Here is a 23,862-nt window from a genome sequence, read left to right on the forward strand (position 1 = left end):
CAAATTAGATGAAAAAATAAAGGCTATGCTAAGAGAAACAAAGGAAAATGTACAGGGAACCAATAGTGATGGGAAGGAAACTGGGACTCAAATCAACACTGTGGACCAGAAAGAAGAAAGAAACATCCAACCAGAAAAGAATGAAGAAACAAGAATTCAAAAAAATGAGGAGAGGTTTAGGAATCTCCAGGACATCTTTAAATGTTCCAAACATCTGAATTACAGGGGTACCAGAAGGAGAAGAGGAAGAGCGAAAAATTGAAAACTTATTGAACAAATAATGAAGGAGAACTTCCCCAGTCTGGCAAAGGAAATAGACTTTCAGGAAGTCCAGGAAGGTCAGAGAGTCCCAAAGAAGCTGGACCCAAGGAGGAACACACCAAGGCTCATCATAATTACATTACCCAGGATGAAAGATAAGGAGAGAATCTTAGAAGCAGCAAGAGAAAAGGACACAGTTACTTACAAAGGAGTTCCCATAAGACTGTCAGCTGATTTCTCAAAAGAAACCTTACAGGCAAGAAGGGGCTGGAAAGAAGTATTCCAAGTCATGAAAGGCAAGGACCTACATCCAAGATTACTGCATCCAGCAAAGCTATCACTTAGAATGGAAGGGCAGATAAAGTGCTTCTCAGATAAGGTCAAATTAAAGGAGTTTATCACCAAGCCCTTATTATATGAAATGTTAAAGGGACTTACCTAAGAAAAAGAAGATAAAAAATATGAACAGTAAAAATGACAGCAAACTCACAGTTATTAACAACCACACCTAAAACAAAAACAAAAGCAAACTAAGCAAACAATAGTCACAGAACCACAGAAATGGAAATCACATGGAGGGTTATCAACAGGGGAGTAGGGGGGGGGGAGGTACAGAGAATAAGTAGCATAAATGGTAGGTAGAAAATAGACAGGGGGAGGGTAAAAATAGTATAGGAAATGTAGAAGCCAAAGAACTTATATGTATGACCCATGGACATGAACTATAGGGGGGGAATGTGGGAGGGAGGGGGTGGGCAGGATGGAGTGGAGTGAACGGGGGGGAATGGGACAACTGTAATAGCATAATCAATAAATATATTTAAAAAATTTATATGCAGCTACAACATTAAAATGTTTTGGGGGGGAAATTTCATTATTTTTAAAACTTTGAATTTAGCTGTTACACTGTGTACAAGTTTTGAAGTATTCGGTAGATGATCTCAATTTTAAATGAGCCAGTTTCTGCACGTGGGCCTCTTTTTTTTTTTTTTTTTTAACAGTTTTGAGGGGGTTTTTTTGCCAGTGCTTATTTATGAAGGAGATGTTTTATTTGACTGTAGGGCTGGTCTTTGGGAATCATTTTTATTAGGTGAAGAGATTGGTGTATAGAAAAGTCGTTATTAAAGACCTGTGTGACTTGGACTAATCCGACTCTTTCCCCAGATGATACTGCTGATAGGATGAGGATGGACGCTGGAGAAGTAGCTTTAGTGAACCACAACTCCGTATTCAAAACCCATCTCCTGTCACGGTCAGGTTTTCCAGAGGACCAGCTTTCACTTCCTGACCATCAGGTTAGGAATGGTTTCTTTCCTTAATTAATGAATTATTTTGGCTTAAGTTTTCATTTGATGTAGTTTAAATGCCAAACTCAAAAGTACAAGCATATATATAAACTTTTTAGAATCAGTAATTCTAATGTTTGGAATTCTGTTGATATATTACAGTTAAGACAAGAACCAGGCTATGCATGAATTCTTTGACAATAGTACCTTTGAGAAAACTATTATTTCTCTGAACATTACATTACCAATACCGAGATCTGTGTTGTTTTAAACTAGTATCTTAAAATTGCTGAGCATTCAGTGGGGTATGTATATTTGTAAATATTCAGCATCTCTGAGATTTCTCTGTGCTAGAAAGCTACATTCTCAAAGAACCACTGTTAGAAATGCAGAATTTCAGGCTTCATCCCATACCTACTGAACAAGAATCAACATTTTAAAAAATCTCCACTGATTTATATGCACATTAAAGTTTGAGGAGCATATTAATAAAGCAGTCTTTCTCAGTAGGAAAGACATTACTAATTTGTATGAGGTGATTCTTTGCTGTGTGAATCAGACCTAAGCATAGCAGAATATTTAGCGTCCTTGGCCTCTGTATACTAAATACCTGTAGCATCTGCCCCCAATAATTATTTTAATAACTGAATATACATTCACACATTTCCAGATTTATACTGGGGTACAGCACTACCCCTGATTGAAAACTCACTTTTGAAAAGAATCAAAACCAGATTGATTTTGTCTGCCTTTTCAATATATGGTACAACTGGCTTTCAGAACAGGGTATACCGAATGCGTATTTACCTTCTAATGCCTATTTTTATCCCTCGAAGCCTAAATCATTTCATCAGATTGTGTGTTTCCCTTTCTTATTAGTATGTTGTTTAATTTATAATGTATAAAAATATAATTAGATTGAATTGATATGTGTCATAATCTTGCGTGATGATACATTTTCTCTCAAAATATGATTTAAGAAAAATCTTCTGCTTTGTTTAGATATTACCTTCCAGGCAAGGAAATTTGGGCCGATCTTATACATGTTCTACAAGAAGTACAGCTTATAGTCAAAATTATTATTCAGGTATGACACGTTACTTGGAGTCAAGACATTTATTCCTTTCAGATTTCTTCCTAGCATATCATCTGTGTTTACCATCTCTAAAAGTATGAAAGCATTGTCAAAAACAACAGCATTTTCTCCACCAAAATGCCATTTTAATTAGCTATGTGTGTGTCTGTGTGTGTGGTTGCTATGATACTTTACTGATCTAGTCTCAACTATTTTTTAATGAAAAAGGTTTTTTTTAATCTCTTCCCCCTTTTGTTCATCATGCCATTGTAAAAAGTACTGCAGCTTTTTGTTTTAGATATGCCTATGTGATGTAAAAGGTACTTGTTTTGTATTGATTTAAAGCTCAGAGCTAGCCTATTTCTATTCTGCTTGAAACCATGAATTCTGAAATTTTAATTCTGCCCAAGTTTATCCGTCCATCAGGGCAGGAAATGTTAACTACATGTCTCTATCTAGCACCTGCCACAGCCATGCTTGCATATTCAAGGGCTTGCCTATGTACCTTGTGATCCATGACAGAAGTCAGCATTCTCTAGGCTGTTCTAGCCCTGGTCTGCCTGACTCTCATCATCCCTTCCTAGGGTTTGGATTTCCAAAGATCTTCTGCCTCTGTCTTGGGGAAATGAAGAATTGTTGTTCATTAGCCTCCTGGCAGTGTGACCCAGGAAGATTATAGTGTCTTCCCATGTCTTCTCACTCCTCCTGCTTCACTCTCCTCATCTTACCACAGATACGGGAATACTAGTAATATGCTAAACCTGCCTCAGTGGGGTTTTTATAAGGATAAACTGAGATGATAAATATGATATGCAAATAATAATTGTTGTTATTTGGCTTCCTCAGGATTCTTTGTCAGCAAGATGACATCTCCTCCCCTAAAAAGATGTTAGTATTATGCTCTTTTAGATTTATATTGTATTTAAATGTCATTTAGGTGGGTAGTAACTTATCTGGGCACTAGATTTCCTCTCCTGAGATAGGAGATGGTCCCCACATAGTATGTGCATAATTTATATGGACACATCAGTTAATTTGATTCAAAAGTAACTTTGTCATTATTACTGAAAAATCCTGGCCCTGGCTGGTATGGCTTAATGGATTGAGCACTGGCCTGTGACCCACAAGGTTGCTGGTTTGGGGCACATGCCTGAATTGTGGGCCAGGCCCCCAGTTGGGGGCATGAGAGAGGCAAATAAATAAGAAAAATCCTTCCTGATGAGCAGACAGCCTGAAATCTGGTTTGATAGCTCATTATTAATCCTGAAGGAAATACAGGTGAATGGATATTGAAGTCAGATCATTACTATTCCCATTTGAACTCAGATCGTGTTTCCTTGTAATTTCATATGCTGGTTTACCACTGGACAGAATACTTGCTTTTAGTTAAAAATAATTGCTCAATAATAAACAATTATGTAAAAATTATACTCAAAATCTGCTGACCATAATGCAACTCTTCCTTAATTCTGTTGCCTTTTCTTATTTTTAGTCCTGTGTACAGGCATGGTATACATTGTATGATTTGATACATACAATCTTTTGTTAGCCCAATATTTTTATGTTCCATTTGTTTACATATGCTTACTCATATTTACCATTTTTTGTTGATTTGTAATCATGGAATTGATATGTACATTCACAATTCTTTATGTACAATTCCAAATCTAAAAGGCTCTGAAAACTAAAAATTTTTTTCATGATTATTTGGCATCACAGCTTGACCTTAGTTCATTCCTTGGCAAAACCTACATGAACTAACATGAAGCTGTGTATATTTTGTCTTTTATCTACCACTGTAACTATGAGTATTTATATATTTTATGCATACGTATCAATATGTTTGATTACATCATGCTGCTTTAGATTATCCTTGGAAGCACTACATAGTATTTTCCAGGATATCTTTCTAAAATTCCAAAATTTTTAACTCAGAAGCAACTGAACCCAAGGGGCTACAATTTAGGATAATGGGCCTGTGCCTTCACTTGCTTTATTGTTTTCTCTATAGCTTAGGTCTCTTCCACCCTTGCCATTTTCAGCTGTTATAAATCACATGATTGAAAAACATTTGTATGTATAAGCACTTGTTTTTTTTTTAAATTTCAGTAGACCTGTGATACTCATAAAGGTCTATCTGAGTCATCTCAAATCATCATATTCTTGACTGTGGTGATAGTTGTTCAAATTTTTGGCTTTCTTAGTTATGTGAGTTTTGACAGTTACATTTTTCCTATGTTTGTCCTCATACCACAAGTTGATCCCCATACTAAAATCTAACACTGATGGCCCTGGCCAGTGTGCGGCTCAGTTGGTAGAAGCGTTGTCCCGTAATCAAAAGGGTGTAGGTTTGATTCCTGATCCCCGTTCCTGGTGTGTACTGTCCCTGGTCTGGGCTCATGTGGGAGGCATCTGCTCGATGTTTCTCACGTCGATGTTTCTCTCTCTCCCTTCTGCTCTCTAAAAGCAATGAGAGAAATACTCTTGGGTAAGGATAAAAGAAAATTTATACCTGTGTTTTATACATCATTTAAAGGCCATCTTTTTAGGAAGAGAAACTATATTTGTGATGATGACTAGAGAATAACAACAGTGAGTAGTAAAGCCAAATTGAAATGTTGATGCTGAGCTGTTGGATTTATTCACTAAACTATAGCCTGAAGCAGTTTGCCTCTACCAGATTTCATCCAGTCCCTGACAAAACAAACGTGGCAGGCACAGCACAGACCTTTAAGGTCACTCCCTAACAATCAGAATTTTAAATCTTGAATGCCAAGGGTCTGTATACCTCTTATAATGTCTTTAATTCAAATCTACTTTTTACCGTATACTTTTTAAAACTTCCTTTGCCATACCCATTCTAACTCATTGCGTGTCCTGCAGAATTTTGACTGTGCTCTCTCTCTCCTTTGGATGTATTCTTTCCTGATGATCCCCACATTGATTTCTGTGGGCAGTCACTTCGACCTTCTTTTTTTAGATTTTACTTATTTATTTTTAGAGAGAGGGGAAGGGAGGAGAGGGAGAGAAACATCAATGTATGGTTGCTTCTCACGCAACGCCTACTGGGGACCTGGTCTGCACCCAGGCATGTACCCTGACTGGGAATCCAACCAGCGACCTTTTGGTTTGCAGGCCATGCTCTATCCACTGAGCCACACCAGTCAGGGCTGACCTTACTTCTTGATTGGCTAGACATGGGTCCCAAGTTTACCTGCCTTAGTTTTCTCATTCTGACTGTATTGGTATTTGTTTCCTCTCTCACCTTGCTATCCTTTCCTCCACCAAAATGAAAACAAACATAGAAAAGCCCCAAACTTTAGAATGTAGGGTCTGGAGCTTCCAGTTTATTGCTTTACTGGATCTCCCTCTTGATATAGTAGCTTTCTCAATGGCATGTGACAGAGAGGCATATCAACCTTTTAAAAAATCTCCTTCCTAATCCACTTAAGATTAGACTATTAAAAACATCAATTTAAAAAAATTTTTTTGGAAAGCAGAGAATATGCAGTACTTTAAATATGCAATATTAACTTATTGCATAAGTTAATATGCAGTAACTTAGTGCTGGTCAGACTTCAAGACCTTGATTTTATTAAGAGTGCAACTGAAAAGAAAATTAAAACATTTTAAACCCTAAACAAAGAAAAGTAGAGTAAAATGATTTTGATCATGTTCAGAATCTTTATCAGTGCCTTCTCTTTGGAAAATATGTTCAATTAGGTTGCTAAACTGGCATTTAATAGGTGAGATGATTTAAAGCATCCTGCTATTTATAATAACTAAATAAATTCTAATGTTAACATACCTGCTGTTGGTTACTTTCATTGTGATTCTCTGATACATGTTTTTTAAGATACAAAGTTTATTTCATTATGTCAATAAAAGTATTTTCTGTCCATGAAGAAAAATAATAGAGAAAAGTAGAAAATACCCATCATCATAGAGAAAAGTAGAACATTATTATTGGAACACAGCCAAAATGAAATTTTTGGTATATTTCCTTATGGTTTTATGTGTGTTTATATGCACATGATAATCTTCTTTGTGGTTTAGGCAGTCCATTTCTTTTTTTTTTAAGTTTTATTTATTTATTTTTTAGAGAGAGGGGAAGGGAGGGAGAAAGAGAGGGAGAGAAACATCAATGTGTGGTTGCTGCTCACATGGCCCCCGCTGGGGACCTGGCCCACAACCCAGGCATGTGCCCTGACCTGGGAATCAAACTGGTGACCCTTTGGTTCGCAGCCCATGCTCAATCCACTGAGGCACACCAGCCAGGGCTCCATTTCTTAATAATGACAATACTGGCTAAATCATCACCAAAAAATGAGTGTCTGCAATCCCCCATTGGTCCTCTTCTAGCTTTGTTTGACCACATCAGCAATGGAGGACTGTTCAGTGATTTCATTGAGCAGGGATGGGACCACCGTGTTCTAGTGAAACGGACTGCTTGGTCCTGCGCCTTCCCTGCACTGTAAGGCTCATGTCCCTGTCACAGGCCTTTGAGAAGGCTACTCTAGTTTATCCTTAGTCTCAAATATCATGAACCTGTCGGGGTCATTAGCATTTCAAATTTTAGCAGAAAAAGTGTGAGAGACAAAAATTTGTGTTGTTATTACTTTGCATTTAATTTAAAGATAATTTTCTGGTCTCTTCATGAGACTTATTTTCATGATTCGCATGTCTCTATCCTTTAAGTAATGGTAATAGATGCTAAGCATAGGTAATGATGACAAAGGAAAAAGGTTATAATTCATTTTGAAAGTAAATTTAACTATTAGATTAGGTTCATCCACTGGTGAATCAACTGGTACTAATACCACCCCTGACTGCTGCTTTTTAAATATGTTTATTACCCTGAATCCTGATAATCCTAATCAACTGAAAACAGGAGCAACAACAACACAATACATGTTTTTGTCTGCTGCCTTACATTTTGGAAATGAAAGCTACATTAAATAGTTTGAATAACAAATACATAATGTGTAAAGTTCTATAGTAATATGGGTTGAAAGAGTCTTCAAAGTGATGCTGACAGACCAAAATTTAGGAAGTAGAGAGTTACCATTCTTGTTTTTCCACTGGTGCTCCTCAGAGTTCCGTAACCTGGCATCTGAAGTTATTTTGAAGGCCTTGTCTTAAATTGTCCAGTCCTGATGATTAGGAGAGGAGGGTCCAGGAATTATTCTACACTTAGCTGAAACTTGGAAGTTTTTATCACCCCTACTTGTAGGCTGCGAGTCAGAAAATTCAAATAATAAACAATTCTCAGTCTGATTGCAGCTGCAAGCATTGGAGTATTGATATGTCTGGGGTTTTTTTTAAAATTCTTTTGTTTTTAAAGATTTTATTTATTTATTTTTAGACAGAGGAGAAGGGAGGCAGAAAGAGAGGGAGAGAAGCATCAGTGTGTGGTTGCCTCTCATGCGACCCCACTGGGGACCTGGCCCACTACCCATGCTTGTGCCCTGATTGGGAATCGAACTGGTGACCCTTTGGTTCCCAGGCAGGTGCTCAATCCACTGAGCCATACCAACCAGGGGGATATGTCTGTTGATTATGGCATTAAGTGACTGGAGGATACCATATCAGAACCAGATGCATATGATGGGTCATTCCTGCCATAAGCTGGCCAGAATAAGCAGCAATTAGGTTACCTCTGCTCTTAGAGTCTCTGAATTGTGAACATGGTAATTAAAAACAGGAGACACCAGCTGCTTATTAAGCAATAACTGTTGTTCATTTGAATTACAATTCTCCTTGGCCCTCCACCTGCTTTCTTACTGGTCTGGCCTACCTTCTTTCAGGCCCAGGCCTGGGAGTGCTTGCAAGATATAGTTGGGGTAAAATGTTGACTTTTGGTGGACACCACGGAGTCACATTGATGCAGATAAGGCACATGGCTGTGGCAGGATTCAGCTCCTTCAACAATTTTCAGGTTAGTATGGCTGAATCAATTATAGTTTGTAGAAGTTCCCTTACTGCAGACTTTACTGGCAGTTGAGACTGGGATCTTCCATGAGAGACATGGTAATATACCACATTACTTTGGAATTCAATGTTGGACATGGTTACAGTCATATGGAGAACCACTATATGTATTTGTTTAATTTATTCAAACTTTTATTCCTTTAGATAACCCTTCTTCAGACAGTTTTCTTGGCTCTGGAGACTTAAGAACCTTTGGCCAGAGTGCAAATGGCCAGTGGAGAAATTCTACTCCAGCATCAGGTTCAACTTTACAAAAATCAAGAAACAGCCGAAGTCTTTACCTCGAATCCCGAAAGACCTCAAGGTAGGTGTTGTGGTTGCTTAGTTCACAAGCCCTTCCTGCGATAGAGAAAATGGCTATAAGATAATTGTAACATTGGCATTTTAAAAGAGTAACACCACTTTTGAACGTCAAACCATAGAGATGTGGACAAGTACATTTTAAACTTTTGCATTTACTAGGTGGTGAATTTTGGTGACAGCTAAATCTTATTAGAGGAGAGAGTTTGAAGGACATCTGATTGATATGAGACCTGACTTAAACCAAGACAGCTCTGCACCTCATGGCCTTAGTTAGCTAGACCTAAGCTACTTCTGTTAGAAAATAGAGTCGCAAAGAACTTCATCTTACTTAGCTTAATTTCGTAAGCCCTACCTATTCCCTCATCAAGCTTATACTGATTATTAAAGGCAGATGAAATTTGACTTAGGAACTTCTCCGTCAGGCACTTTATTACATTAGTAAAATATTTCTTCTTTAAAATAGTATTATGACTTAAATTTTACTGTGGTGATGGGTATTTAGGAATGTGATATCATTTTCCTCTGAGTCAAGGCTAAGCTTTCTGGTGTTGATTAAAATCAATAAGATGGCTTTTATTTTGTTTTATGATTATCGGCACATGGACTCTGGAAACATGTTTCAGTACTCCCAGGGATCATCTTCCCACTTCTTACTATTTTAAAAAATTACACCAGAATTCATTAATACATTCACATTGTAAAAATTAGAACATTGCTGATAAAGCTAAAGATGCCACGACTACCACCCACAGTCTTACTCTCTCTTCCCCTTGTTGTATTTCCTTCCAAACCTTTTCCTGTGCTTGTTCTTCTTTCACTCCATCTTGCTCATATATTGCATCATATGTATGCCATGTATACTGTGAAATCCATAATGTTATTTTGTCTTCATTAAAGATATTCTATATGTATCACTTGGCAGGTGGTTTTTCTTTTCTCAACAATGCCATATTGTTATTTTTAAGGTAACATTACTTCAAAAACAGGACCTGTGCTTTGTAAAAAATTGGTAAATACAGATAAGCAAAAATAAAAAATAAAAACCTTGCATTCCCACTAGTGAGAGATCTTCTGTGTAATATTTTAGTACATATCCTCCCAGATATTTTTCTCTGCATTTACATACTTTTTTTTTTAATGAGTTCATATTGTACATACTCTTTTGTAGTCTTTTTCAATCATCTCCTTTTTTCCATTCAGTAAATTTTATCTTGTACTCTAAATTATATTTAAATTTTCCTAGTTTACTCAAAAGTATCTTTTACAGCTAATTCGTTCAAATCAGTATTCAATCTAGGATTGTATCTCTATAGTAGTTACTGCCCTTAAGTCTGTTTTAATCTACAACAGACTCCACTAACCCCCCACGCCCCCTTTTTTTATCCTCACCTGAGGAAATGCTTATTAATTTGAGAGAGAAAGAGAATAAAAGAAACATCAGTGTGAGAGGGAAACATTGATTGGTTGACTCTCGTATGCACCCTGACCAGGGACTGAACCCACAACCCAGGCATATGTCCTGACCAGGAATTGAACCTGTGACCTTTTTGGTCTAGGGGTGACTCCTGACCCACTGGGCCACACTGGCCAGGGCAGAACAGCCCCCTCCCCTTTTTTTAATGACATGACTTTTTTTCTGCATAATGTTCTACTTTTTGGATTTGACAGATTTCTTCACAATATTATTTTGTCTTCTATCTGTATTTTTTGTAAACTAGATTTTTGACTTGAGTAAAAGCTGATGCTGTCTTATATCATATTAGGAAACCTATATTGACCTCTGGTCCAAATAAGGACAGGGTAGCAGTCTAGTCCTTATTTGTACAGTTAAGTTTCTTTCCCCTTGTGACTAGAATGTCATCTAAATGATGTTACTTTGGCATTATATGAACGACCAGTTTCACATCACCCTAATAGTTGTTAATCTCAATTGATAATCGTTATCTGGTAATAATTTTTTAAAATTGAGGTATAATTGACATATGACATACTAGTTTCAGGAGTACAACATAATTATTCCATATTTTTATATATTGTGAAATGATATATAAGTCACAGTAAGTCTTAGTTAACATCCATCACCATACATGGTTACAAAATTTTTATGTGTGTGTGCTGAGAACTTTTAAGGTCTAATCTTAGCAGCTTTCAAATGTGCAATACAATATTATTAACTATATTTATGTTGTACATTATGTCCCCATGACATTTTTTTTTTAAGATTTTATTTAATTTTAGAGAGAGGGGGAGGGAAGAGAGGGAGAGAAATATCAACGTATGGTTGCCTCTCGTGTGGCTCCTACTGGGGACCTGGCCCACAACCCAGGCATGTGCCCTGACTGGGAGTCAAACTGGCGATCCTTTGCTTTGCACTCAAAGTGGATTGAGTCCGGCACTCAATCCACTGAGGCACACCAGCCAGTGCCCATGACATTTATTTTAAACAGGAAGTTTGTACCTTTGGGTCCCCTCTGAGCTCATAATTTATTAGAGTTAATGAAATAATACTTCTCTGATTTTATTATTTTTCTATATTTATTAATTGGTATTCAGCTGTAAAGGAGAGCTCTTTTTCCTCATTAGCTGGAGCTGTTTGGTTACCCTGAAATACAATTCCTACTGGGAAGGCAGGATATATGATCAAATCTTTCTTTTTTATTACCAATTTTTAGAGTAAGGTTTTTTTTTTGAAAGCTGCTTCATGTGGTTTAAATGAATTTTTCTCTTCTTTTCTTTTAGTGTCATTATGGAGTCACTGTGTTTCAATCCACTACAATCATTTTTTTAATAAATCCTCACCTGTACAATCATTTTTTTAGTGATTACATTCTCACTACTTTAGTCAGTGGGAGCTCAGGCTTACTTCTGTGTCTGACCCAACCTTTTAATTGTTGGTAGCACCCTTGCTTTCTGGCATTGCAAGATGCACTCATACTATTTCTTTAGGAAAAAAAAGAATCTTTTTCATTAAAAACATAAATGCAGTACACTCTCTAGGAAGCATCAGTGCAAAGACATTGAAGGGAATTCATTATATCTTCACCAAACAAATAATATTGCTGTTGCCATATTTTCCTGGTTGTGTTCACCCATCCTAAGAAAATAGCTAGTTCCTTAAACTCTGAAGCCTTGTTCCTTTCTCCCCTCTTAACACACATAGAGACTACTGGAGTTTGAAGAGGTGGAGTATGTGTGCTTTTTTCTTTTCTTTAGGCCTAGTCTGATTCATTTGGACCCAGTCCACATAATACTGATTTAAAGAATTGATTGTATTGAATTCAGTTTAGTCAGCTATGCACCTCTATTTTGCATCCTCAACAAAAAGGAAAAAAAGAAAAAAAAAATTTATGTTGATAGCAGGTACCTCAAGAGCACATAGAAAAAAACTTCATTTACCTATCCTTAGAGATAAGACTGGATTTGAGTTTACAAAAATATTTTTCCTGCCAAATATTCCCATTATTTGGGGTGCAAATAATTTAAAGAAATAAAAATGAAATTCTCCTTCAGAGGAAGTAAACATTAAGGCCAGAAGGAGAGTTCACAGAGAGTGATGCAGCCTAATAAAAACGCTTCTGGTTGTTTTTAATGAAGGATGGGAGCCCTCTGTTGGTGTTTCAGGAAAATTTAAAATTCAGTTTAAAAGCTTAGTTGAGAGGCTTAGTTTTTATCCATCTGCATATTGAATCTCAAAATAATTCCCTTCAATGGACTTGAGGCAGGGGGCCTGCAGGGAGCAGAAGTCAGCTTTCTGAAGAAGTCTTAATATGATACACTTTTTGTCATATTACACTAGTCTATACTTTCTGACTAAAGGAACTTATGTAGATTATGAAGCTAAGACATAAATTTTAGGTGTTTGATAATTACATAGTTTGGCAGTCCAAGACCTCTTAATGTGGCAGAATCTGATGCAGCAACCCATGTATCATTTCTTGTATATATCCCTTAAATGGTACATCTATCATTCTACCTGTTAATTTTTTGTTTTTTGTTATTTCTTGAATGTGAAAATAATCACTGGGTTAGATTTTCTTACTGTACTGTTCTTACCTTTTCTTACAAACTTTTTTTTTTTAGTGGATTATCAAACACTTTTACGGGAAAGTCAAACCATCACTGCCATGTATCTGCATATGAAAAATCTTTTCCTATTAAATCTGTCCCAAGTCCATCTTGGAGTGGTTCATGTCGTCGAAACCTTTTGAGCCCCAAGAAAACTCAGAGGCGACATGTTAGTACAGCAGAAGAGGTAAGGAAAACGCAACAAAAGCTACGGTTAGAATCTTTCCCTACATTCAGCCATTTGTGCCCTCCAATTTAGATGTTTATTAACCCTTCTGTTTATTTAATCTTTTCTATGTTTTTTCTTTCTTACTCTTTTTAAGTGGGCTGTCATCTGTTTTAAAGAAATTAGAGAGATATTTTAGTGTAGGACTTCATTATTTTTCTTGCTATATTCCGTTCCTGTTGGACAGTAGATTTAATCTTCATTATTATCTGAATAGCTCCTCATACATCAAACTATCTCTCTTTCTTTTTTGGACCCTTTCTAAACTTTTGTTTCATGTGGCAGAACTGTTAACCTTGCTGGATTTGATAAAATACCCATGCTTACCTCTTACTAGGATAATTTTTCCTCAATATAAAAGGAAAATCAAGAAGCAGCTAAATAATTTACATCCTTTTATTATAAGTAAGATCTTTGAGATCATAGATTTTTCCCTCCAAAAAAGTTCTCTTGACACTTGGGCAGTTATATTCATTTAATGAACTTAAAGGAAAAAATAAATTCTGTAAATATGTTATAGAATATAATTTATACAATAGGAAATGTGCTTATACCTGTTCAATTAAATATTTATTATGCATCTACTCGGCTTTGGACTGATTGCCATGGAGATATAACTCAATAATAATGATCTTACATTTATACAGCATTAGAGTGTCCAGTGTGCTTTGCACATTATTGTTTTCCACATTACTGTTTTGAATCCTTTTAACCCTGTGATAGAGGTAAAAATGAGATAATGTCCACATTTTATCGGTTTGGAGAGTAAAGATCAGAGGTCATACAACTACTAATTGGCTAGCCTGCAACCCAGGTCTTCTGAAGGACTGTAGTCTGGTACGCCTTCTGTTACACGACCTGGTGATGTGGTTCCATCCCATTGGAGCTTACAGGTCATGGAGTTAATTATATAATGTGGTAATGAAGATCTCTTAGGTGGCAAAACTTGATTGTTTGTGACTTAGTAAAAAATGGCTGTACATTTTTTTGGTTTGAAGTTGTATGGAATATAAACTATTCAAGCAGAGGGTGGCAGAACTAGTAAATCATAGTAGGGGAAGAAAAGGATAGACAAGAAACTGGCAAGAGTTGGTGATAAGAACTGAGCAATATTACAAAAAAGACTTATTTTTCACTAAACTTTTTGTAGTGGGTTGGCCAAAAAGTTCATTTGGTTTTTTTTTCCATAGGATGGCTCTAGTGGTGCTTAGTTGTCTTTAACTTCATTCAAAACAATTTTGTTAGATTGTATAGTGACAGCTGTCATATCAGCAGTGTGCATTGACGTAAAACTTATCCAAATAGGTGAATTTTTATGTAGCCATTTTAATTTTGAAGATGGAAGAAGATATGAAACATTTTTGGCATATTATGCTTTATTGTTTCCAGAAATGTAAAAATGCAACTGAATCGCAAAAAAAGATTTGTGCGGTGTATGGAGAAGGTGCTGTGACTGATCGAACGTGTGAAAAGTGGTTTGTGAAGTTTCATGTTGGAGATTTCTCACTGGATGATGCTCCATGGTTGGGTAGAGCAGGTGAAGTTTATAGCAATCAAATCTAGACATTCATTAAGAACAACCACCGTTATACCACGCAGGAGATAGCCAGCATGCTCAAAATATCCAATTCAATAAAGTTATTGGTGAAAATGAAAAATGTGTTTTATTTTACAGAAAAAACTAAATGGACTTTTTGGCCAACCCAGTACTATTGAATTTAGTACTGTGTATGTATTAGTTATTACATACATAATTAAAAAAAAAAAATTACTGGAGTTGTGGGTTTATGCTTCTGCTGGAGCCTTGGCAGCCTACTGGGTAAGAGAGGCTTATGGGGAAGGAGACAGCAACAATATGGCAGCTGGATACAGGCCTGCCAGCACTCCCCCGTGCTGTGTGGCTGCCCCCGGGATCACCGGGATTCTTTAGACTGCCTGTGTTCACTGTAAGTTCATCTTTCACTCACAAGCCAGCCAGCCGTTTGGACCACTCAGCCTCTTCTCTTTTTGCCTTCATTTCTAGCCTGAGGACTTGGTCTGGCTGAGCCAGAGGCTGGGGCAATGGAGGACATAAAGATAGGGTCCTCTTCCTTCTGCAGTGTCAAGAAGATGCCAAGGATTGAACCTATGCTATAAAGCAAGAGATAAAATTTTGCCTCACTTGTTTTTAGGTCTATACTCCACTATGAAAAGAAGTAGTACAGACACATGGAATAACCCATATAATATGAATAAGAAAAATACTGGACCAGACTTTATTAAATCAAACTTTCAACAGATTATTTAGGTATTTAGTCTTGATATTATAGGTAACCCAGATAAAATATAATACTCTTTTCCCCCGGGACTAAATAATTTATTGATTGGAGCTTACACACTGGAGAAGTTACTTTCATGGAAATGTTAGGATCTCCATGGGAAATGCAGTTGCTTATGTTAAAGAAGGAAAATTATGTATTAATCTTACTCCTGGATTTGCCCGTCACCTTCAGGAATATGAAGCCCTCTGCCAGATTAATGTGATCATGTCACCACTGCACTGTTCAGTGTTGCAACAGGACTTTGAAGAGGGTACATGAAAAAGAATTTGGAACATGGAAGTGCTGGCTGTACTACCACTTGGCTGATGGCTGACTCAAGGGCCCCAATAAAAAACTGTACTATCCAGCCCTGGCTGGTGTGACTCAGTGGATTGAGTGCCAGCCTGCAAACCGAAAGGTCACTGGTTCGATTCCCAGTCAGGGCACATGCCTGGGTTGCCGGCCAGGTCCCCAGTTGGGGGCATGTGAGAGGCAACCAACTGATGTTTCTCTCACACATTGATGTTTCTCTCCTTCTCTTTCTCTCCCTTCCTCTGTCTCTAAAAATAAATGAATAAAATCTTTTTTAAAATGCTGTAGTATACAAAAGGATAACCACTACATACATGTGCTATTAATTCAAATTAAATTTTAAAAATTTAGTTTTTCAGTTACACTAGCTACGTTTTTAAGAATTTATCAGCTACGTGTGGCTGGTGGCTACCATATTGGACACTGCAGGTACAGAACATTTCTATTGCAGAAGGTTCTGTTAGCACAGTTACAGAGGATGTGACTTTCAGTTTAGGAAAGAAAATACTACAGGGCAGTAAGACTGTTAATTGGTAAGTACACAAGCAGTTTCTTTTCGATTATATGTTGCTTCCAGACACACACATACTGAGCAACATTTTAAGGTGTTAGACTTTCTTAATGATGACACTGATGCTATTATTATTTTTTAAAAAATACTTTATAATAATTTTATAAATCAAGAATTTTGGACTTAAAAACAGAAAGTTGTTGAATTACTGCACCTTTCATACTTGGAATTTATATTGTGTAAAGCTATCACTTTAAACAAAATCTGGGGGAACTTATGAAGTTATTTGGGTAATTTATAATAAAAAAGATTTAGTGGTTTGCTAAAATTTATTTTGTGTTCTCTGTTAAACTTTTATAATTTTACAATTCATTTTTATGATGAAGCCAGTTACAGAAGCATCTACGTGCAAGAATCTGCCACATGTTTTTCTTAATAGAATTCAGCACCTTAGTTATCCTTATACTGTTTTAAACTTGCCTTGGTCCTTTATTAGGCTTACAACATAATAGCCAACTTTCTTTGCTTTAACATACTATCCAGTTATTGCTTCCTTTCCTTTTAATTTCCTAATTTGCTTACTTAATGGAAAACAGTTTAATAAATAATGTATAGAGAAAGATGTTTTCTTTATAGTACCAGATGCTCCCCAAAATAATTATGTTTACAGTTTCAAGTGACTTACCTCTTTACCTTTTCTTTTGGTAAAGCCAAATGTTTGTATATGTTCTTTTGAGAGCTTTCTAGACTAGCTTATCTTTGTCTGAAATATTTTTAAATGAACTATAATGTACCCAATATTTTTGTTTTAATGAAGCCCCCAAAGGAAAAGTGCTTTGCATAATTTTTTTAAGAGATAAATTCCTGTGACCCCCAAATTAACTGTAGAATAATGGAAAGTTCTTAACTTTATTCTTGTAATTTCTTTTTTAAGCCATAAATTAGTTCAAACTGAAAGTATGAGGAGGCTTGAAGAGACCTCAGATAAGTATTTAGAATATGGAACTTCCATTTCTGTTTATGTTGTGTAATGACTGTGAGGTTGTTTGGGCTCATGCAGAAGCTTTTCTTTGATGATATATTTATAGGAGAAAACTACTTTGGGGGGACTTTTATGTGTGTTCCAGTGATTTTAAAAAATCAATTCTCTACATTGAATTAATCTAGATTTCTCATAATTTGTATTACCTGAGTCACTTAATGGGTACCATGGTACTTCATAAGTATAAATATTTATTCAAAGAAAACATTTTGCTATGTGATGTGAAAGAGAAGGGAAGTGTTTTTAACTTTTTACAGTTGAAGCCTTTAGGGTACCACAAACAAAGGACCTTTCTGTCTTATCTTTCTCAGTGTTCTCTTTCTTTACATTCCCTTTGTGTGCAAAGTAACCGGTTACACAATTTACCTGCTTTTCTTTCCTCCTTATGATGTGATAATGCAGTCAAAGCTTTTTATTTTTATTTTTTAAATTATATTTTATTGATTGTGCTATTACAGTTGTCCTGAACTTTCCCCCTTTTTCTCCGCCCCAACCGGCAACTGTGACTCCCTCTGGCAGTCCTGTCACCATGGCTCATGTCCATGGGTCATGCGTATAAGGTCTTTGGCTACTCCGTTTTCCTATACTGGGTTTCACATCCCCATGGCTATTCTGTAACAGAGAACATTACAAATTTCTTTTTCCTCTTGGGTCTATTTTTTTACTTCATGAATGGTCTCAACTAGTTCTACCTTTTCTTATCACTCAACTATTCAAATTTAAGGATAGCTTTCCCTTTAGGAATTGTCATACCTCACAGTTCAAGACATATTTTGTTAGATCAGTAACATTATACTGACAATATAATTGAAATTTGCTATGTAGCAAAAAATGAATCAAGAAGAAAAAATTTAGCCTCTTTACTTTTGCATAGATTATTGCTTAGTTTATCCTGACTTTAACATTTGTAACAATAAAATGTTAATGTGCATATTGAAATGGCACAGTGCAAGATGCTGTTGTCCCTGGCACAAAATATTACAATTATTTTGTGAAGATTGGTGGTTATATTAAACTGTATATAGGATTTAAAGTGAGAAAAATAGAGGGCATATTATTTACTGAACGCAGCCCATTGCTTTAGAGCAGCGATGTTCAACCAGTGTGCTGCAAGAATTTTTACAACATGCAATACCTGACTATTTAGTCAGGGGCACTGACCTCTTTTCCCTTAGATTGTCAAATAAAAAAAAAAATGACAGCCAACACAACAGTAGCTGTCTGGTGTGAATGCCATCTTGAACCATAAATATATAGGTCATATAATAGAGTTGCATCTTATTGGCCATATCGCATAATAAGGTTGTGTCTGATTGGTTAATAAGGATTGATGAATCCTTATATGCAAGTATAGGCACCTGATGTTTTTTAAAAATTCACTTTGGAGTAAAAAGGGTAGGTAATTACTATTAGGGTTTTTTTTTTTTTTTTGTAAATCAATAAAAATTAAGCCTATTTTTTGTCAGATTGGCTAAATACATACATGATTTTGGTGTGCCGCAGAATTTTATTAATTAGTTTATGTATGCCATGAGATGAGAAAGGTTGAAAATTGATACTTTAGGGGATCTTTATAAAGTAGGTGCTTGACCGTGGTTACAAGACCTTATGCAATGTGGTTTTCTGCTAAGTGACCTCATTTCTTACTGCTCTTCTGATTCACACTGACCTTTCTGCTCCTCGAACACATTAAAGTACATTCCTGTCTCAGGGCTTTTGCAGTTGTTCTTCCTTTGTCTGGTATATGCTTACAAATTTCTTTGACTGACTTCCTCCCTTTATTTAGGTTCTAATGAAATATCACTGTTTAAGAGAGGTCATAACCTGTTCCCACCATTACCCCTTCACTGCTTTCTATAATTTTGTTCATACTCATCTATAATTTTGTTTATACTACCTGACTAGTTTTTTTGTTTTTTAATCCTTTTATGTAAGCTCCACAAGGGCAGGAACTTTATCTTATTCAGTTCAATATCTCAAGTGCCAGTAGCATAGTCAGTATTTAAGTAAATAAATGAATAAATGAATCTTACGGAGCATATGCTTTCCCCTAAGTTCAGTATTGGGAGTTAGGGAAAGTAAATAAATATGTGTTGCAGATAAAAACTATCTCTGGATAATATACCCTTAAAAATCTATTGGCACAGAGAACTGTCAGCAAGATGTCACACTCAGACCTTGACTGTTCTGGTTACTTGTGGTTTTTCTAGCAGGTATCAAGAGTCAAGGTTTTCTTTTGAATCTCAATTTAGAGGTCCTCAAATGTTTTATTACTGGGACTCTATTAATTGACTTAGAAATGGTTGCCTTTTGGCCTTCTGGTTTCATATCCTATAGTTTCTCTGCATTATTATTTACATAGATGTCCCATAATTTTCCAAAATATATTATCTGGTATTTTTTCACTAAACTTCTCTTATACCTACTTCATAATTTTCTAGAATATTCTTAATGAACCATAATTCTTAATTATCTTGAGGACTCTGCCTGAGCTCTGGCAGGGCTTCTGGGAATCTAGATGCTACTTTGGGAAACACTTGCCTCATTGGATGTGTTTAAAATTTTTTTTTATAGACAGTTCAAGAAGAAGAAAGAGAGATCTACAGACAGCTGCTACAGATGGTCACAGGGAAACAGTTCTCTGTAGCCAAACCCACCACACATTTTCCTTTACACCTGTGAGTAACAGAAACATATTTCAAATGAGTTTAATTCTACATGTGTTATATGATATTGAAACTACATTCTTCTCTTGCTAGATCTCGATGTCTTAGTTCCAGTACGAATACTTTAAAAGACCCACTGTTTAAAAATGGAAACTCTTGTGCAGCTCACATTATTGGCTCTGATTCTTCATCATCTGGATCTGCCAGCATTTTGACTACCCAGGAGCAACTGTCTCACAGTGTGTATTCCTTATCATCTTATAGTCCAGATGTTTCATTCGGATCCAGAGATTCTGATCCTCTTCATCAACTCCAACATCAGCACTCTCTTCCACATCAGCCAGATAACTTACCAGTGTCAGATGCACAATCCAAAGGTAAAAATGGTATCGTATAACTATATTTTCGATATACTTTAACTGTATTTCCTGATGACCAATTTATTGGATCTGTGTGAATTGTAATGCAAGGTTGTAAGGCACATGTAACTTAATTAACATATTAATACCTTAAAACATATAATTCACTTATCCATGCTATGAATAAACTTATAAGTAACTTTTTTCTTACATGGAGATGTAAATGATTTCATTTAATTTTTTAAAAAATATTTTATTTCTTTGCTTTTAGAGAGATGGGAAGGGAGGGAGAAAGAGGGAGAGAAACATCAATCACCTGCCTCTTGGTACGCCCCCAACTGAAGACCTGGCCCACAACTCAGGGAAAAGTCCTGACTGGGAATCAAACTGGAGACCTTTCGGTTCACAGGCTGGTACTCGGTCCACTGAGCCACACCAGCTAGGGCTCTTACATTATTTAAAAGTTTAACTTTCTACGCAAAGTCTAGAGTCAATTTACATTCAGCCCAATTACTTCAGTACTTTCTCTGTTTCTAGTACTTTTACAGTGAAAAGTACAGTTGACTCTTGAACAATGAGGTGGTTAGGGGGCGCTGACTGCCTCTACCCTGTGCATGCAAAAATCCATGCACAACTTTTAACTCCCCCAAAATTTGACTCCTAATGGCCCATTGTTGACTAGAAGCCTTGCTGATATATAAACAGTCAATTAACACACATTTTGCATGTTATATGCTGTATTCTTACAATAAAGTAAGCAAGAGAAAAGTGTTTGTTAGAAAATCATATGCAAGAGAGAAATACATCACAATATTTATTTTTTTAAAAATCTCTATATAAGTGGACCTGTGTAGTTCAAACCCATGTTGTTGAAGTGTCATCTGTACTCTGGTGTTCTAAGAATTTTGGAAAATCAATTAAGTATTGAAGTAAAAGTTCTTTCTTTTTTTTTTTAATGAAAAAATAATTTTCCTGGCTGATGCAGCTAAGTGGATTGAGTGTGGGCCTGCAAACCAAAGCATTGCCGGTTTAATTGCTAGTCAGGGCACATGCCTGGATTACAGGCCAGGCCCCCAGTAGGAGGTGTGCTAGAGGCAGCCACACATTGATGTTTCTCTCCCACTCTTTCTCCCTCCCTTCCCCTCTATCTAAAACTCAATAAAATCTTTTAAAACATTTAAAAAAAATTTTATTGTTGTTCAATTACAATTGTCCCCATTTTCCCCCTATTTTTCTCCCCTGCCCTGTCCGCCCCCCTGAAGTAAAAGTTCTTAATCAGGTAATACTTATAAAACTTGTATAATGCATTTATACATTTTGGAATGGTTGTCAGCAAGTTTTTTTTCATAACTTTCAACTAATGAAAATATTCTATCTCTTTTAACATTCTAGTTAATTAAGGTTTTGCTATGATAATCTTTGCTTAGTTTCCTCTTCTTTAGGTATTAATTTTTATGTGTGTATTTTTGGCATGTATTTAAGTATACAACTTAAAATTTAGGTTAAGTTAGACATTAGGCATCTTTTGATAGGTCTATCTCTAAGGCTCTCCTTCCTCAGGTCTTTTGATTTTTTTTCTAATCTATTTTTCACTTTCTTAAAATTCTCACTAGGGAATTAAAATTGTTGGTGGTAGCTAACATCATCATATAGCTACACATATTCATGAAAACTTGTGTTAAATTTTATGAGGTGATTTAACAAGAACTGCATTTTTTTTAAGTGCCTTTAACCTTAGAAACAAACATATGGCAGGTGCTTCAGTACACCTAACCTGGGACGTGTGTACTACATCAGACTGTTCAGCTACTTTCCCTGTATTATTTAATAACTATTTTAAGGGAGGTTTTGATCCCAGTGCTTTAGAAGGACATGATTCTTTCCTTTACCACACAGAAAATAAATGATGCAATGATAGAATTTGTACTTTTTATTTACTCTTTTTTAAAAAAGACTTTATTTTTAGAGAGAGGGGAAAAGAGAGGGAGAGAAACATCAATGTGTGGTTGCCTTTCATGCGCCCCCTACTGGGGACCTGGCCAGCAGCCCAGGCATGCGCCCTGACTGGGGTTCGAACCAACAACCCCTTGGTTCACAGGCCAGTGCTCAATCCACTGAGCTACACCAGCCAGGGCAGAATTTGTACTTTTTGACTGCTACTTTTCCTATAGCTGTTTCTTTCTGCTCTCTTTTCCCTTCCACTCTCCCTCCCCTTCCCCTCACCCTTCCTCTTTGCTCTTTCACCTTATTCATTGTCATGATAGTTCATGAACTAAAGACTTTTGAGATACCATGGCATGTTCTTGTTCACCAGAAACAGAAAGAGGAAGCACAGCCCAGGAGTAGACGCTGAAACGATACATGCTTGTATTTCAGAGTGGCTGCTTTATTTGTGAGGCAAGCTTTTCACTAAGCCCCATTGTTGGCTCAGTGAACATGGATCTGCTGCCTCTCTTTCCCTTCTATTTTATCTTTATCTTTATAGTGTTATTTTTATGGAAATAAAACTTAACAAAGTGTGAGAACTTAAAATGTGGACATGTAGAATGTATAACTGTGTGGAATTTTATCAGTAATGACATGCTCTTGTGTTTCTTTGTTTAGGATCAGACTCTGTGATTTTACTCAAAGTGCAAGATTCCCATACTCCAACTCCCAGGTAAACTTTGGAAAAAGGACATTATTAGTATATATTTTCCCCTCTCTTTAATTACAGTTTCTTTACTAAGAGTTATGTAATATAAAACTAAAACTGCCTCAATTCCGACCTCTTTCATGTGTTTGAATTATTTCAATAACTTTCTAAGTGGTCTTACTTGCTCCAGCCTCCACTTTGTTCTTCATTCTGTCTTCCACCATGTTCATGAATCCATCTTTCATTCTGTAACCAGAATGATCTAAAATGCGTAGCTGATCATTCATTAAACTCCCTCAAGGGTGGCTTATCAGACAGAGAATCCCAAACTTTTTAATATGGTATACAAAGCACTTTCTTCATAAACTTCTCTTCCTATCACACATTCTTTCCTTTAACAAGTACTTATTAATAGCCTGTGTGCCAGGTGCTAGTACAGACATTGGGGACAACAGCAGTGAACCAAATGAAATCTCTTGTCTCAGGCAGTTTACATTTGTGGTATTGTTCTAAGTTGATAGATTTTCTCTTGCTCTCTACCCTTTAGCATTTCTGGGTAGTACTTGTCAACTTCTTGTATTGTGCAATAAATGTGTTCTCATGTTTTTAGTATCATACACCAAGTAGCTCCTTACTGCTATCACTGATCTCTCTGGCTTTCTCTGTTGGTTGTTATATCATTTGCTACTGCGTCAGGGGGACAGGCTGCATCCTCCTATGTTCTCCCTTTATTAACCGCAGTGATGGTGAGGAGGCAGTAGAATAGCATTTTCATTGCCAAACCCCAGTCTAATGATGATTAGGAATACTAATTCTTAAGAGTTAGGCTA

At 36.3% G+C, this 23,862-nt stretch overlaps 1 protein-coding gene across 3 annotated transcripts in view; it reads left to right on the forward strand.

Moving 5' to 3' along the window:
* SENP1 (SUMO specific peptidase 1) overlaps positions 1-23,862 on the forward strand; it is a 55,802-nt gene that overhangs the window by 7,296 nt on the left and 24,644 nt on the right. For all 3 annotated transcript variants that reach the window (XM_024575465.3, XM_024575466.3, XM_045184048.2), the window contains exons 3-9: positions 1,426-1,556; positions 2,550-2,634; positions 8,758-8,917; positions 12,997-13,168; positions 19,947-20,050; positions 20,132-20,415; positions 23,002-23,056. In XM_024575465.3, the coding sequence (XP_024431233.1) occupies positions 1,426-1,556; positions 2,550-2,634; positions 8,758-8,917; positions 12,997-13,168; positions 19,947-20,050; positions 20,132-20,415; positions 23,002-23,056 (991 nt within the window). The remainder of the gene's footprint in view (positions 1-1,425; positions 1,557-2,549; positions 2,635-8,757; positions 8,918-12,996; positions 13,169-19,946; positions 20,051-20,131; positions 20,416-23,001; positions 23,057-23,862) is intronic.

Source organism: Desmodus rotundus, chromosome 3, assembly GCF_022682495.2.
Source record: "Desmodus rotundus isolate HL8 chromosome 3, HLdesRot8A.1, whole genome shotgun sequence".
In the NCBI taxonomy this organism is placed as follows: domain Eukaryota; kingdom Metazoa; phylum Chordata; class Mammalia; order Chiroptera; family Phyllostomidae; genus Desmodus; species Desmodus rotundus.